General features: G+C 38.5%; 3 protein-coding genes across 3 annotated transcripts; 2 read left to right on the top strand and 1 right to left on the bottom strand.

Moving 5' to 3' along the window:
- Nucleotides 1-625: 625 nt before the first annotated feature.
- Nucleotides 626-4,205, bottom strand: nek12 (NIMA-related kinase 12). Its single transcript, XM_026330563.1, has 2 exons — nt 2,966-4,205; nt 626-2,338 (listed from the first exon to the last, which is right to left on the bottom strand). The coding sequence occupies exons 1-2, from the start codon at nt 4,092-4,094 to the stop codon at nt 2,139-2,141; spliced, it is 1,329 nt and encodes a 442-aa protein (XP_026186348.1). The 5' UTR covers nt 4,095-4,205; the 3' UTR covers nt 626-2,138.
- Nucleotides 4,206-5,203: 998 nt separating this feature from the next.
- pin4 (protein (peptidylprolyl cis/trans isomerase) NIMA-interacting, 4 (parvulin)) lies at nt 5,204-8,247 on the top strand. Its single transcript, XM_026330706.1, has 4 exons — nt 5,204-5,348; nt 5,546-5,613; nt 6,533-6,652; nt 7,799-8,247. Exons 1-4 carry the CDS (start codon nt 5,312-5,314, stop codon nt 7,955-7,957), a joined length of 384 nt encoding a protein of 127 aa, XP_026186491.1. The 5' UTR covers nt 5,204-5,311; the 3' UTR covers nt 7,958-8,247.
- A 382-nt stretch (nt 8,248-8,629) lies between these two features.
- faf2 (Fas associated factor family member 2) lies at nt 8,630-14,725 on the top strand. The gene is made up of 11 exons (XM_026330705.1): nt 8,630-8,741; nt 9,548-9,616; nt 9,711-9,845; nt 10,911-10,987; nt 11,088-11,226; nt 11,346-11,431; nt 11,595-11,686; nt 12,285-12,462; nt 12,650-12,821; nt 12,953-13,096; nt 13,479-14,725. Exons 1-11 carry the CDS (start codon nt 8,679-8,681, stop codon nt 13,659-13,661), a joined length of 1,338 nt encoding a protein of 445 aa, XP_026186490.1. The 5' UTR covers nt 8,630-8,678; the 3' UTR covers nt 13,662-14,725.
- Nucleotides 14,726-16,223: the final 1,498 nt, after the last annotated feature.

Below are 16,223 nucleotides of genomic sequence, written 5' to 3'. Positions count from 1 at the left end.
TATACCCGAAAGTGTAGGTCTGCAAATATGTTAATGGAAAAAACACTGTAACCGTTACGTCTGCATCACATCTTACCTGTCTGGTGTGCTACAACATACTCTAGGCCGACTTTGTCACCTTTACAAAGTAATACCCCAAGTGTTTAATAGTATAGGTGTGTGTGTGTGTGTGTGTGTGTGTGTGTGTGTGTTTGTTTGCATGCATGTAAAATGTGCACTCCCACAGAGTACTTTTTAGGGAAAAGGTCAAATTTATTGGGTGAGAGAGTAGGCAGGAGAGACAGAAAGGAAAACCAGAGTGAAATTTTGAGGAAGTTATGAGAAGAAGAGGCAATGAATGTGAACGATGACAAAAGAGTCACGAAGAGTGTTATGATAGAAAAAATACAGAGGAGCTGTGTGTTGAATACAGTATTATTCATTCATTATCTATACCCACTTATTCCTAACCAGGGTCCCAGGGATCTGCTGGAGCCTATCCCAGCTCTCTTTGGGTGAAAGGCAGGGGTCCACCCTGGACAGGTCACCAGTCCATCACAAGGCCACATAGAGACAAACAACCTCACACACTCACACTCACTCCTATGGGCAATTTAGAGTCACCAATCAACCTGACATACATGTTTTTGGACTGTGGGAGGAAACCAGAGTACCTGGAGAAAACCCATGCAAGTAGGAGAACTGCACACACTACACAGAAAGGCCCCAGAAAGGTTATGAACCTGGGACCTTCATGCTGTGAGGCAACACTACTAACCACTCATCCACCGTGCTGCCCATTAATACAGTATTGGATTATCTTATTTGCCTATTGTTTTCCTTTTTTTAAGCTATAGGCCTATTCAGAAGTTGCAGCAATACAGGTTACTCCCTAATTGGTCACTCAGTGTACATGACAGACCAGACACACATGTGAATGCCATGATAAGCTAAATAAAAAAGAATGACCCAGACATTTACATGTGTCCTGGGAATGATCGGAGATGAAAATAAAAACTAAATGTTGTAAATGAAACATATATTAAAACCTGGGCTGAAATTTTGCTTCTGACAGCTGCTCAGATTATTGCCCAGTATGGACAAAATGACTCAGAAACCTCAAAAATGTAAGAGGCTTTCTTGAAATTTTAGATCTCCTCAGAAAACATGATGTGCTAGATGAAAGAGCTGTCACAGGGCTCTGAAATGCTAAATATGCTAGGGGAAGTCAAAATGAGATGTTGAAGTATTTAGCAGGAATGGGGCAAGAGGAGATCACGGTGTAGAACGAGGTTAGAAATGGTGAGCAGTTTAATAACAACATGGAATGACCAAAAACTGCCCAATCTACAGCACCAGAAACTAGATAGAAAAATGTAATAGCAAAGGCCCCAAACTGTTTCATATGCATCTTGTTTTGTTCATTTTATACAAACCACCTGTACCATGGGAACCTATAATTTAAAGCCCAGTTTCTCGTTTCTGTTTGTTTATTACTCGGTTATTGTCTTCATTTTAGTTTGGTTGATGCAATTATAACATCTTTGTGGCCAGATGCACACACCACATTCTTCCTATATGCCCTTATCTCTTATTTTAAACCAAAGATAAAAACCTAAAATGTTTCATGTTTCATTTCGGATGTTATGCAATAAACTGGAAGATAATGTTTAGAAAATATATAAAAAGGAAAGCGTGAAGTGATGTACTAGATATAAAGACCAAATTTAAATTCAATATCCAGTCTCCCTGCATCTGCTTTTATATCAGCATTGCAGGACATGCAATACTTTGCTATTTATACTATAAGAATAAAATAATTAAAGTTGTTGATATAATTTGCTAAATTACATTCCTATTATATTAATTAATTCTCTGACTTGCTGCAGGACAGAGAGCAGGACTTCATCCACTATCTCTAGCCTATGATGCCACTATGATGTCTGTCAGGCTGTAGTAAATGTACACAGCAGGTTTTCAAATCCAGCAGCATATTTTTCAAAACACCTTTCTCAAAACACCTGTGGCTTGATGTAACATACTGTGAAAATGACATAAACACTATTCAGACAGGTATTTGACAGATATTTCACTGTTCTGTCCCTGTGTTTCACATCACAATCCATTGGCATGTATGTTTTTTGTGGTTGTAAAGGTTTTTAGCCTTTTTCCTTCAGCGCTTTCAGTGTGATGGTCAATCCTCCAGCATCACAGAGCTGAAACTCTTCCAGCCCATCATCATGTGGCGGTGGAGTATCAGCATGGACTAAATCCACTTCATCGTCATAATCTTCCTTTTCCTCATCTTCCTCAAAGTCATCTGGATAGTCAGCTTGTTCTGAAAGAGCCTCTGGAAATACTGTAAGAGAGAAAGAAGTGATTTGTAAATACCAGGATTTAAGACTGTTGTTTTCATCATAAAACAACTTCTACATTATATTAAACTTCTATTCTTAATCTTTTATTCAGTTGTTTCAGCAGTACGCCACAGTAATAATGTTTTGATGTAACAGTAACAACTGTTCACATGTTGGTCTTGAGCCTTGCGATACCGTTTTTCCAGAGTGTTACAGCTTCCTGTACTAACCTCACAAAATCTTTGAGAATACATTTCTTACTGACTAAATGTTTTTAAGATATTATCTAAAATGTCAACCCAGCGTTCAAAAAAGCAAAGAATGAGTGTTTAATCCAGTATAGACTTCTGATGCATGTTTGAATTGGGATCTTTGGACTAGTGTTCTTGTTTACCTCTGCCTTTATACACTGCAGAGAACATTTGTAAATAATGTATTTTCTCTTTACTTTACTTATGATACTTTAAGGAGCATTTGTTTTTAATACTTATGTACATTTAACATTTAAGTAGAATATTACGTTCAGTACCTTTAGTTATTGCCGCCATATTTTTACACTGTGGTATTGATATGTTTATGTAAGGGATCTAGGTGCTTATCCTCTCATTCATATTCCAGCACTACGTTACCATTTAGCTCAGCTGACTCGCTCTTCGTTGGAGACCTTGGCTGTTCACTGTGTTCATCTACAGAGGGCAAACTCTCATCTTCATCAAAGTCTTCAGGATAGTGGCAGTCACTGTGTTTTTGTCCCCAGTTATCGTCATCTTCCTGCTCCACATCACTGCCAGTGGCCTCTACATGGTGTCCTTCCTCTACCCATGAGTGTGACTGGCTGAGAACATCTGGCCCCTGTGTGGTGACAACATCTCTGCTGTCTTCTGTTACTTTAATGCAGCAGCTTTCCCTGTCAAGATCAGTTTCATGCACACAGTCTGCCTCACTGTGTCTGACTGACTCTAGGTGATCTTGAACATAGCCACTGCTTAGTATACAGGCAGCACTTGGCCTGTTTTCTGGGATGAGGCAGAGCATCCTTTCTATCAAAGATGAAATATTGTCTGAGTACATGTTAGGCACAGGGTCGTACTCTCCTTTAATGATCTTGTAGAACAGACTCAGGAGGTTTGCCGCTGCGAACGGAGGTCTGAGAGCACAGAGCTCATATAGCAGACAGCCAAGAGCCCAGATGTCTGACTTTGAGCTGTATGGGACATCCTGGCAAAGCTCAGGACTGAGGTAGTTTGGTGTCCCAACACATGTGGAGGCCATGTCAGCTGTGTTGGTCATTACTCTGGATATCCCAAAGTCCCCTAACTTCACCACACCTTGCTTTGTTAGCAGTACATTTGAGGTCTTGATGTCCCTGTGTAGTATTTTAGCCGCGTGTATGTAATGTACAGCCATAGTGACCTGCACAAACCACCCCATCACAGTATTCTCTGAGAAAAACTCCTTTGGCTTCCTCTCTTTCACTTTGTCATCCAATGTCCCGCCATCACAATAGTTCATCACAATGTAAATGAAACCATCCTCAGAGTTCACGAAGGCATCGCTGCATTTCACTATGTGAGGATGCTCCAAGCTCCGGATGATTTCAGCCTCTTGGAGGATTGCCCTCTGGGTTTTTGCTGTCCTTGTGTCCTCCACTTTTATCCTCTTCACTGCGTGCAGGCCTTTCCGCTCCACATGCCTCATTAGGAACACGTCTGCTGCTCCTCCTCTCCCCAGACACAAAACCTTCTCGTATTTGTCCATATTTTTGTCAGGAGACGACGAATTAAGTCGTTTTGGTGTGTAAAAAAGCTGTCGAGATAAAGACAACTCGAGCGGCAGACAGCTGTCAACGTACTGCACGTCACAGGACGTTTGTGTTCAGTCCCGTTGCCACAGTAACCACGCTGACGCCGTGAAACGTAACGTAGAAAATGTTATTTTTGTGTTGAGCTAACCACGTCAATATCGTATCAATGGCTTTCACGGTTATATACGCGTTACATAAATGTCTTTGCGTTTATTTGTTTGTTTTTGTTAAATTATTTTTTTTAGTTAACTTGAAGGTCACAGGCCTAACTGGATTATTGAACAATGCATTGAAATGCAAAATGTCGTCTGTAATGAATATGCTTAGCACTATCAGGTATTCATAACCGCTTTTTCTCTTTTCTAAAAAAAATATTATTGCCTTGCATTTCTGTGCCGGGGGTTTTGTTTGTAGTTTTTTTTAATTTAATTTTATTTTTTATTGTTGGACTGTTCTGTGTGCTTCTTGCACATTTGATATGTTTTCTCACATGTAGCTTGTTATTTTGCACTTAACCTATCATTCTATTAACTTTATTCTCTATGGATAAAAGCATTAGCTTTTGGCTAATATAAACTACTATACAGAACATACAGAATTATATCTTGTTATACTTTACAGTTTTGTTTAGGCCTACTCTGTCTGCATGTATGTGCATGGGAGTGTCTGTTCTCTTGTAATTTTCATTGTATAGGGTTACAAAACATTTGTCCAGCAGTGACAAAATGAAGATCCTGTTATTTAACCCATGCATAACAGTAATATTCTTTAATATGCATGCTAAATAATTAGCCTGTAACCAAGTTGTTAAAGAAATAACTAAATAAATAAGTACATTTTCAGTGTATAGACAAATTAGAATGAAAGTAGATCTTGAATTGATATTAAAATTGCTTGTAGAATGAATAATAATGGGAAAGGTGTATATTTATATATATATATATATATATGAATTGTATGAATTGCAGCGTGGCATTATAATTCCTTGTACATTCCATTAGGTGGCGGTATGGACGTCAACCGGCTATAATCTGCCAAATATTAATGAACGAGGAAGAATCATTGGCTCTGTCGGCGCATGTTTCTGCGCATGATAAGCACAGCAGTCGGTGTTTAACAAGACTTTTCTCTTTTCTATTACTGTTTGAATTTCTGTACGCTTCCAGGTCAAATGCCACCAAAGGGAAAAGGTGGCAAGGGTGGCAAAGGTTAGTGGTTCGGGGGTTATTTGTGGTGTTTGCTTAAATTTACGCACATTTACCATCGGTTAACCTTTAAGTTACCGTAACGTTGCAGCTGCGATACATGATTCCACATGGAAATGTAATAACTCGGGGGTGTATTATAATGTTACATCGCGGTTAGTATTGTGTTGACGGGTGTTGTGTTGTCTTGTACTGTGTAGGAGCTGCTTCGGGAAGTGCAGACGCTGATAAGAAAGAAAAAGCACCTAAAGGAGGCACTGCTGTGAAGGTAACACTGAATATTCAGATTTCCATTTTTAGTCAAGGCCACAAGGCAAATGTTTGATGCGGTGTAACAGGGGATTTTTTTTTCTTTTTAACCAAACGATGTGGACCTCGTTCTTCTCGCCCACCGCAAACTCAGTTTTGGACTCGAACGAGATACTGTCTAAGTGTAACTGGGTAGATCATAGCTTGGCACCTAAGCCGTGGTGATAAAAACTAAAATAAAAGCTTGATCAGTGAGCAACACATAGCCCTACAAATGTATCACTAGATGCTGTAACGACCACTGCCATTTTTCTTTAATGATTAAAGCTAATATATGTGATAAGCATGTACACTACCAGTCAAAGGTTTGGACACACTTTACCATTGAATTGAATGAGAAGGTGTGTCCATACTTTTGACTGGTATTGTAGCTACAGCAAGCAATTAAAAGAACAGCAAGACAGTTCAATTTGCTTGTTGAACCTCAAGGCTGAAAAATAAATAAAGTTATGGCTGCGTGAACAAGACAACTGGATCACAGAGAAGAGGAGACGCGGTGTTTCACAGCGTGAAGGAGTTTGGGGAACATAACCTGAATACCTGATCTAGTATTGTGATGCTTTCTCTATTTATGTCTATGTACACAGTGATTTAAATTAGAGTATTTGAATATTTGAAACGATCAATATTCTTTTGATGTCATATAATGCAGGTTTGAAATTAAACTTGTTTTATTGATATAGAACCATTTTTGAATAGTCCTTCAATCACACTCAAGTATGACAACTGATTTATCTTCCCTCTGTTTCTTATTATATCAACATGCTGATTTATTGGTTAGGCTCTAATTTAAGTTAATTAATTAATTCAAATTGCCCTTCAACCATTTCCTATTCCTAGATGTCTAATTGTGCTTTTATGATTGTGTTCTTCCTCAGGTTCGACACATCCTCTGTGAAAAACATGGGAAATGCATGGAGGCAATGGAGAAACTAAAGGCTGGAGTGCGTTTCAGCGAAGTAGCATCACAATACAGTGAAGACAAAGCAAGACAAGGAGTAAGAACATTCAGTCAGCTGCATGATACAGATCTGGTGTTTATATACTGTGTTACCTCTCTTATTGCTTCAAGCAAATCACCTCAGTTAAGCAGTAACCACCTGCCCACTTCACTGTTTTGTCTACACTGATGTGAAGTGATGCTGAAATTAAAAATTTCTGTTAATGGGTAACTATTTATATTATTGCAAGGAATGTGACCTGGTGCATATAAATGTAATCAGAAAGAATCAAAAGACAACAATAATAATCTATATGACGATATCCATTAAAATGTTTTGGGTCAGTTTAGTTTTTTTGAAGTGCTTTTCAACAATGAAAACATTTTAACGATCCATCCATTATCTATACCCGCTTATTCCTAACCAGGGTCACGGTGATCTGGTGGAGCCTATCCCAGCTCACCTAGAGACAAACAACCTCACACACTCACACTCACTCCTATGGGCAATTTAGAGTCACCAATCAACCTGACATACATGTTTTTGGACTGTGGGAGGAAACCAGAGTACCTGGAGAAAACCCACACAAGCACAGGGAGAACATGCAAACTCCACACAGAAAGGCCCCTGATGGGTTAAGATCACGGGACGTTCTTGCTGTGAGGCAAGAGTGCTAACCACTAATCTACCGTGCTGCCCTACATTTTAACCAGTGATGATAAATCTATATATATATATATATATATATATGATATGCAAACTATAATGTTAACTGTAATATAGTGTAGGTCTACACCTCATAATGAATCCTCAAGGGTGATCAGTGTGCTTTTTCCACACCTGCTTAGTACATATGCGTTTTCACATTTGCACAACACCCACACAGATATCAGTTACTGGGAATATTCTGTGGTGATTAAGCAGTTAGTCACGTAGGGTACCACATAAATATTTGAGATATATAAATATTTGTTGGAATTATTTTCCTTATACAATTATTTATGACATAATTATCCCTGTAACTCAAGCTGTAAAAAAGGAAATGTTTTAAGTTCCTGCACTGCACTCAGTTATATATTACATTTTCTATCTTTACAAGTACAGTGTAATGTTTGTTTCTCATGTCTGTCAATTGTTTGCGGCTCGGTACGCACATTGAATGCATTCTGTGTGTTTTCTTCATGACTGATATATCTGTGACAGGGAGATCTGGGGTGGATGACACGAGGATCAATGGTTGGACCTTTCCAGGATGCAGCATTTGCCCTACCTGTCAGCACCATGGATAAACCTGTCTACACAGACCCTCCTGTCAAGACAAAGTTTGGGTACCACATTATTATGGTAGAAGGGAAAAAGTGAAGTCGGATGGCCTAACATTTTAAATTAGAACATAAAACAATTCACAGTTTCCTATATTATGAAACTATTTCATTCAGTGTTTCCTTGTGTTGCCAAACAAGAAATATGATCCTAGTGTGAAATACTTAATTAAATGTACACTACCACACTGACAGTTCAAATTGATTAGTTTTACACATTCAACTATTACATTCTCATAATTGTTTGGATTTTTATGTAGTTTGGTAAAGTTTGTGTAACTCAAACCATGAATGGCCAAATAAATGCATTCTCACTCATGTAGTACAAAATGTGCAAGGTTTATGTGTGTGCGAGAATGATACAGTACAGCAGTATACTCTTACCAGCACACTATATTTTTTAAGTGAGTTCCAGAAATGTAAATACTATTTGTAATGACGCTAGACCCAAAAACACTTCAAATGTTGTGAAAATCATGTTACTTTCTGTTTTTTTATTACAGATAAATGATATGCAAAAAACAAATAAAACATCCGTTTTTGTAAAATAAATGTCAAATAAAGTCAAATAAATAAATACATCAATATGAAAAGTTCATATTTACTAGGTAAGTTATTACAAATAAAGTCTGGTTACTTAAGTAAGGTGGGCCATCCAGAGCGCTAGGGGGCAGCAGCGCGCAGAGCCTGATGGAGCGCAGTCAGCATTAGCAACGGACCGTTGACGTTGATACGCTGTGCTAGATGATTGGCGAGGTAAGATGGCGGCGCCAGAGGAGCCAGAATTATCTCAGGCGCAGACTGAAAAACTCCTTCAATTTCAGGTAGGCAACCTAAATTCAACACTAATGCGAGTCACTTTGAACCATCATGCGTTAATACTTAATTGTTGATCATGAATCAGTTTAAAAAAGGGGAATTGTGCGTGTTACGGCGCTTTTTACACAGTCAACTTCGGTAACGTTATCCCAGCTCTTCAACGTGAGTCACAGCTAGCGATAGCAAAACTAGCTAACATATCCTAGCCAGCTAACAGGTCAGCAGACTTAAAGGGCCATGGGTGGTCTTAAATATCGTAACATTTGTTATGATTTTAGACTAAGACACACACCCGGCACTTTGTAAATCCAGTTCTCTCTGGCTGCGTTTTTAATGTAGCTAATTTTGACTTAACGTTGTGTTTTCACTGACGCTCCCTGGGATAACGCTAGCACAGCAGTCATGTTCAAGCTGTCACTGAAGTTTCCCAGCGACACAAATTTTCTTAGATGCCCAACGAGATTGTTAGCCACAAGATAAGACTGGCGAGTCTTCCCTCCATTGTTTTTGTGGCGTTAGTTTGTCGTAGCTTAATTCACCTGCAGTTGTAAAGCTATGGGTAGCTATTAAAGTCACTCGATATTTTGAGGAGCTAACGCTAACTAACCTGTAATGTCATCCTGCTTTAGGCAAACGTAGTTATTTCCCTCTTTTAATGTTGACATTCATTAGCTAACAAAATGATAGTTGATCACTTTTAATAAGCGTTTCATTCTACGTCTTTGACAACCCAGACATTTTCGGTTTGTAACGTTAACATTGACGTACAAACTTGAGACATTCAGCCTGACTTTCTTTGTGTCTTTCTCAGGACCTTACTGGTTTGGAATCAATGGACCAATGTCGCCGAACATTAGAGCAGCATAATTGGAACATAGAGGTAATTTAGTGGATTTTCATATATGTGTATGTAGAGGTTGTGCAGCAATCATCTGCCTTGATTTTAAGTAAGGGTTTAATTTAATGTTTTACAGGCTGCAGTACAAGACAGACTTAATGAGCAGGAGGGAGTGCCCAGTGTGTTTAACCCTCCACCATCCAGACCATTACAGGTCAATACAGCAGACCATAGAGTATATAGTTACATCGTCTCAAGGCCACAACCCAGGGTAGGTCTTGAGGTTTGCATGTCTGTACTTTGGTATGATATACTGATCTATTTTTTTGCTTGACACATAGTCCTGTTCTAGCCCAACTGTCTGTTTATTTCTTTTGTTAATAGAGTCATTCAGTTGCTGTTCTGGCATAGTTAGTTCTTAAGTAGTAAATACAGTGCCTATAAAAAGTATTCACTCCCTTGAATGTTTTGCCATTTTATTGATTGTATAAATCAGTTATGGTCAATATAATTTGGCTTTTTTGACAAAAAAAAAACAAAAAATCTCTTTAATGTTAAAGTAAAAACAGCTTTCTACAAAGTAATACTATTAAAAAAAATGTAATGTGAAATAAGTGATTGCATAAATATTCACCACCTTCATGTCAGTATTTAGTAGATACACCTTTGGCAGCACTGAGTCTGTGTGGCTAGGTCTCAGGCTTTGGCTCAGCCACTCCAGAAGAGCTACCTTGTTGTCTCTAAACCCTTTCTGTGTAGCTTTTGCTGTATGCTTCAGGTCATTGTCTTATTACAAAATAAATCTTCCCCAAAGCTGTAGTTCTCTTGCAGATTGAATTAGATTATCCTGTAGGATTTTCCTATATTTTGCCACATTCGATTTTCCCTCTACCTTTACAAGCCTTCCAGGGCCAGCTGCTGAGAACCATTCTCACAGCATGATGCTGCCACTGTCGTGCTTCACAGTGGGGATGGTGTATTTGTGGTGATGTGCAGTGTTTGGTGTCCACCAAACATAGCATCTTGTCTGATGGCCTTAAATCACCATGTTGATCTCATCAGACCAGAGAACTTTCTTCCATTTGACCATGGAGTCTCCCACATGATTTAATAAAAGAGTAAAGCACCCAAGGGGGTGAATACTTTCTATAGGCACTGTAAATTCTTAAAGGAATGTTCAGTCTAAATGGCATCTTTATTTTGTCTGATTTGTGTATTTTTAATAGCATTTTTATGGCTCAAAAACCTGAAGAGGTCTTCCAATCTGAGAAGTTTGTTTTATATTTCTTTGTTGTTTAAATGCTGATGGGCTGTGTTTGTTTTTGTTTTTTTCCAGGGATTATTAGGATGGAGTTACTACTTGATAATGCTACCTTTCAGATTTACATATTACACACTTCTGGATATTTTCAGGTAATCCAATCACATTTATTTGGCCTTGTAGCTGCCAGATAGAGGTAGGTAACTGATTGCAACATTGTCATTTGTTTTTTTTTTCTTTTGTTTCCTCAAGGCTTGCGCTGCGATTCATCAGGCCAGATCCTCGTGGTCGTGTGACAGACCCTGTTGGAGATGTTGTGTCTTTCATTCATAGTTTTGAGGAGATGTATGGTCGGTCACACCCTGTATTTTACCAGGGAACATACAGCCAGGTAGGATCAGAGATAGAGTGCAAATGCCCAGTTAGAAATGCACGTTTATCTTACTTTAATCAAGTTCAGGTAAAGCTTGCTGTTTGATCTGTTGCATTTGTGTACTTGGTCTCATCTAGGCACTGAATGATGCCAAACGGGAGCTCCGCTACCTACTAGTGTACCTTCATGGGGATGATCATCAGGACACTGACGAGTTTTGCCGGTATAATGTTTATTTTTATTCCTAACTTGTGTCAGCCATCACAATACATTACATAAATCTGTTGTCCATGTCACATACCTGCTACAGTTTCTTACTCAAAGCACCCTGCTTGTTTGTTGCTACATTTTAATATGCATATTGTTTCTGATCTGTCATGTCTCAGCTCCACATTATGTACAGAAGAGGTCATAACCTTCATCAACGCACGCATGCTCTTTTGGGCATGCTCAACTAGCAAGCCGGAGGGCTACAGAGGTATGTAAATGTATTTATTTTTACCTCATCATTTGTTGTGAGTCAGCTGTTAGTGGCTTGCTGTGATCATGAAAAATATGTCATGTATCACCCAGAAATGTAATTGCACATAATATCTGCATCTTCTGTATGGAAGAGGTTTGAGACCAACTGAAGCTGGGGCATTTGAAAGTGTCCCTCCTTATCTCTGACCTGACAAAAGGGAAATAACCAAAATGACATTCCTTTTTGTCTGGACTTTTCTTATTTTAATGCAAGTAAGTGTGTTTTGTGTTGTTGAAACTGTCAAAACATTAAAAGGGACAGCAAATCCTGTGGATTAGCCTTAATAACTGGGACGTTGATGTTGAGTTTCTTGTATAAACATTTTTGATGCTCTGAATGCCACTGACAAAATTCCATTTGCTTCTATTGTGCTGAGGTAGCAATATGTGTAAAGAGCTCTTTGGCTCACATGACAAACTATTTGCACACTACCACAGAGACTTAGAGGGATATGATTTTTGTTTGTGTATGGGTGAATTGAAGATGTATAATACTTAGTAGAAGCACTATAAAAAGAGTGAGATTTGACTGTGTAACATTTGGGTTGTTTTAGTGTCCCAAGCGTTGCGGGAGAACACCTATCCATTCCTGGCCATGATAATGCTGAAGGACCGCAAGATGACAGTGGTGGGAAGGCTGGAGGGTCTCATTCAGCCGGAGGACCTCATCAACCAGCTCACATTCATCATGGATGCCAACCAAACATATCTGATGTCAGAGCGCCTTGAACGGTATAGGAACTTATACATTCACATTAGATTGCTTTACTTTCAGGCATGTTATGTCACTTTACATACTGAAAACTGGAATTACACCATAAGAAGTTCAGTTTATTTTCAGTCTCAGGTTTGCAGTCCAAAACAGTCTTTCTCTACCAGTGTTTCCTAGGGCAAATTTGGTGCTGTTTTTTATTTTCAGGGAGGAGAGGAACCAGACCCAAGTGCTACGACAGCAACAGGATGAGGCCTATCTGGCCTCGCTTCGCGCCGACCAGGAGAAGGACCGAAAGAAAAGAGAGGAGCAGGAACAGCGAAGGCAAGAGGAGGAGAAGGTCCGGCAGAGTGCTCTTGCTGAGGAGCGTAGACGAAGAGTGAGTCTCATTTTCCATTCTACCTGCCATTTTACAGTGACCCTAATTAATCAGTTAACAGTTCAAAGTCAACATAGAAATCCTGTCTTACTCACTCATGTTAATGTCAATTTTGACAATTTTGACCCCAGACACTCGAAGAGGAGAAGGAGAGGAAATCAGAATGTCTTCCTCCAGAGCCACCTGCAGATGATCCAGAAAGTGTCAAAATAGTGTTTAAGCTGCCCAACGACACACGAGTAGAGAGGCGATTCCTCTTTGGGCAGTCTCTGTCGGTGAGTTCTGTGGATAAGACCTAGTGTACCTGGCTGACCATAGTTTATTTCATATAGTAGTTTTTCAGTAGGTTTGACAGAATCTGATTTAATTCCAGCCTAACAAAGCATCATGAAATTGTTGAAAAATGCTCTGGAAAACAAAACCTATGTGCCAACCATGGCACACAGTTTGACAGTGTCTTATCAGAAGGCATACATATGGTCCTCATATGAATGAAAATATATCTATTTTTTTTCCCTCATTGTGTTCACTGAATGGTCTAAATGTGTTTAAACCTGTTTAAATGTGACTTACGAAGCATTTCTCCTTTGTATCTGCAGAATAGTGTTAGTTGTTGTTTACCTATCCATTTTCTTTTTTTTTTTTCCCCATTTACAGGTAATACACGACTTCCTTTTCTCTTTGAAGGAGACCCCAGAGAAATTTCAGATAGTCACAAACTTCCCTCGCCGAGTCTTGCCCTGCCTTCCAACAGACGAGCAGCCCAACCCTCCCACACTGAAAGAGGCAGGACTCAGCCGCTCTGAGGTCCTTTTTGTTCAGGACCTTACGGACGATTAATAGATGACATACCTCCTCTACCTGGAAACAAATTTTCCTATGATGCCCACCCACTCCCCCCCCCCCCCCCCTTTTTTTTTTTTTTTGAATGGTCATTATGCACAAGGGATCACTGAGATAAAATCCTAACCTGGAAGAGTTAAAACATCCTGCCTCGGTCCCCGTTTGGTTGTGTTTACAGGGTTCCCAATAGCCTGGACAGTCTTGAATTTTATCAAATAAATAATTCTTCCTTGAACTCATCTTTGTATCCAAGACAAGGTTTGTTTTCCATTATCTGTATTAGCTACCATTTAATTCTTGTCCTTCCTCACCAGTGACTGTTGCAGCAAAGAATTATTAATCTACTGAAATGTACTGAAACAACTGAAACAGTAGCATAGCTTTGTGCAAACCCAGAACCATATCCTGCATTGATTAATGTCTGGGCAATTGAGGAGGGCAGGTTGTATTAATACCTACTGACACATACAGGAAACAGCATGGAAAAGTATGGATTTCTATAATGGTGTGAATACCACAGTTTTTATTTTGTCAAAAACATGTCCTAATTCAACACCCCTTTTGCCTCAAGTTTACACATGCTTTCTCCACGACTGACAAGCACAGAATTGGTCTCTGCTGAGTTTGGTACTGCTGTGATTGTTAATCCATGTGGTGTAGCAAGCAAATGTAGTACTTCAGGGAGCTGGTTTGGTGGATTTGGACATAAATTAAATATGGGAACCCTGTTTTAAATGAGCCATGACCTGTACATAAGTTAAATATTTAAAACCTCCAAAATTGACCTGACCTTTTCTTTTTTTTTGGGCTGATCTGTGTCATGACATGACCAAATGCAGGTTGGTTACTATGTAAAGCAGACTGCCTCAAGCTCATGAAGTTTAAAAAGACAATATTTAACAGAGGCCACAGCTTTTACATGTGGCTTTATCTAGTATAGTACGAGTCTGCCCATAGTGTGCCTGTGGTTACTCATAGATGCCTGTTTTGCCTGTAACATCTAAATGGGCTCATGTAAAGATGTAATTTTCCAACTATAAATTAAAAACATTTTAAAAATCTGGGTTTATTGAGAATGTACAACACTTCCTTGATAAGTTTTCAGCAGATGGCAGTGCATATATATATTTATATATATATATATATATATATTTTTTTTTTTTGCTGATGAGTGGGAAACCACTGTGAAATGTTATTTTCATACAGCTATTTTCACCAGTGACATTTGTATACATTTACAGTGATTTACATTTTTTTCCAGCTTGTACCTTTTCAGTAGCTTTATGTCAAATATGACACTTGTGATATTGGTATACAGCATACATTTATTAGTGAACAACCCTCTCAAATCAGCCACAACAATTAAAAAAAAATATGATTGCACTACTTGGTAAAGCATAACTAGCAACTTTCTTTTAAAAAAAGTACAAATCTTAAAAATTTCAAACAGTATACAGATGTATATATAATACACTAACTAGTAATGTTAAATGCTACAAACAATATGATTCCAATGGAATGAAAAATTATAACATTAATAAGAACCATTTCCTATATATAATATATATTAGTTGTTTTCTCCCCCCACCCCACCCCACCCCCTCAATACAAACATGGAAAAAATGAGGTAACTGTAAATGTGCAAGTACCAAAGCAAAATATCTGCCTAACACAGAACACATGCCCCTGGCTCTTTTGGCGGGTGGGTAGTCTGGTGTTCAGGCAAGGACCCCTAGAGGCCAAGGAGAGTAAGAACAGTAAACCACTATCCCACCACAGCAAAAATCATTGGTAAACAATAAATGGCATCTACAGAGCAATCAATCACAAATCCTAAATAAATTTTAGCTGCTTATTGGAACACATTTTTGCACCACACAAGCTGTGAGATTATTCATTAACTCTTAACAGAAAGACTACAAGACTCTATTCTCGTTTGTCATTAAAAATTACTTCATTACCTAGGCCTTAATGGGAGGTTCTCTTTTTTTTATTTAATAGGGTAGCTGGATATTGTCAATTAAATATTTACTCCAAAAATAATAGTGCTAACATTAACATGAATTAAGGTATCTATATGTGAACAATACATTTTAAGATATTGATACACTGAGAGCAAGAGCCTGATAGGCAGGTACAGTACTACACTGAAATAAGTATGACAACACTTTTATTCTTTTTTTAAAATTCCTTAAACTATATTGATTTTCACTGACATTGTTTAGGGGTATTAGTATAACATGCTTTAAGAATACATGGGATCCATGACAAACTATTGCATTCACGCAAGTGAGTTTTCATACCTAAAAGCAGAAACATCTAGCACCTTTTCACTATGGCTTTTGATAAACTACAGTAGTTTCAGAGCATGTAATTTTCAGTCATTAGGGCAATAACAGTAACACAATGTAAGAATTTCTGGATTCAAGACCAGTTATTTTTTTTTTTTATAAAATGAAGTTAGCGCAATAAAATCTTGTAGTCATTCAGTTCTATTACAAATGTGTGCAGTACAATGCATGGCAGTTATCAGCTGAGCATTAAGATCCGAACTCCCAG

This window comes from Mastacembelus armatus, chromosome 10, assembly GCF_900324485.2.
Source record: "Mastacembelus armatus chromosome 10, fMasArm1.2, whole genome shotgun sequence".
Classification (NCBI taxonomy): domain Eukaryota; kingdom Metazoa; phylum Chordata; class Actinopteri; order Synbranchiformes; family Mastacembelidae; genus Mastacembelus; species Mastacembelus armatus.
Note: the sequence above shows the minus strand (reverse complement) of the source record. Positions and strands in the feature narration are given on the sequence as shown.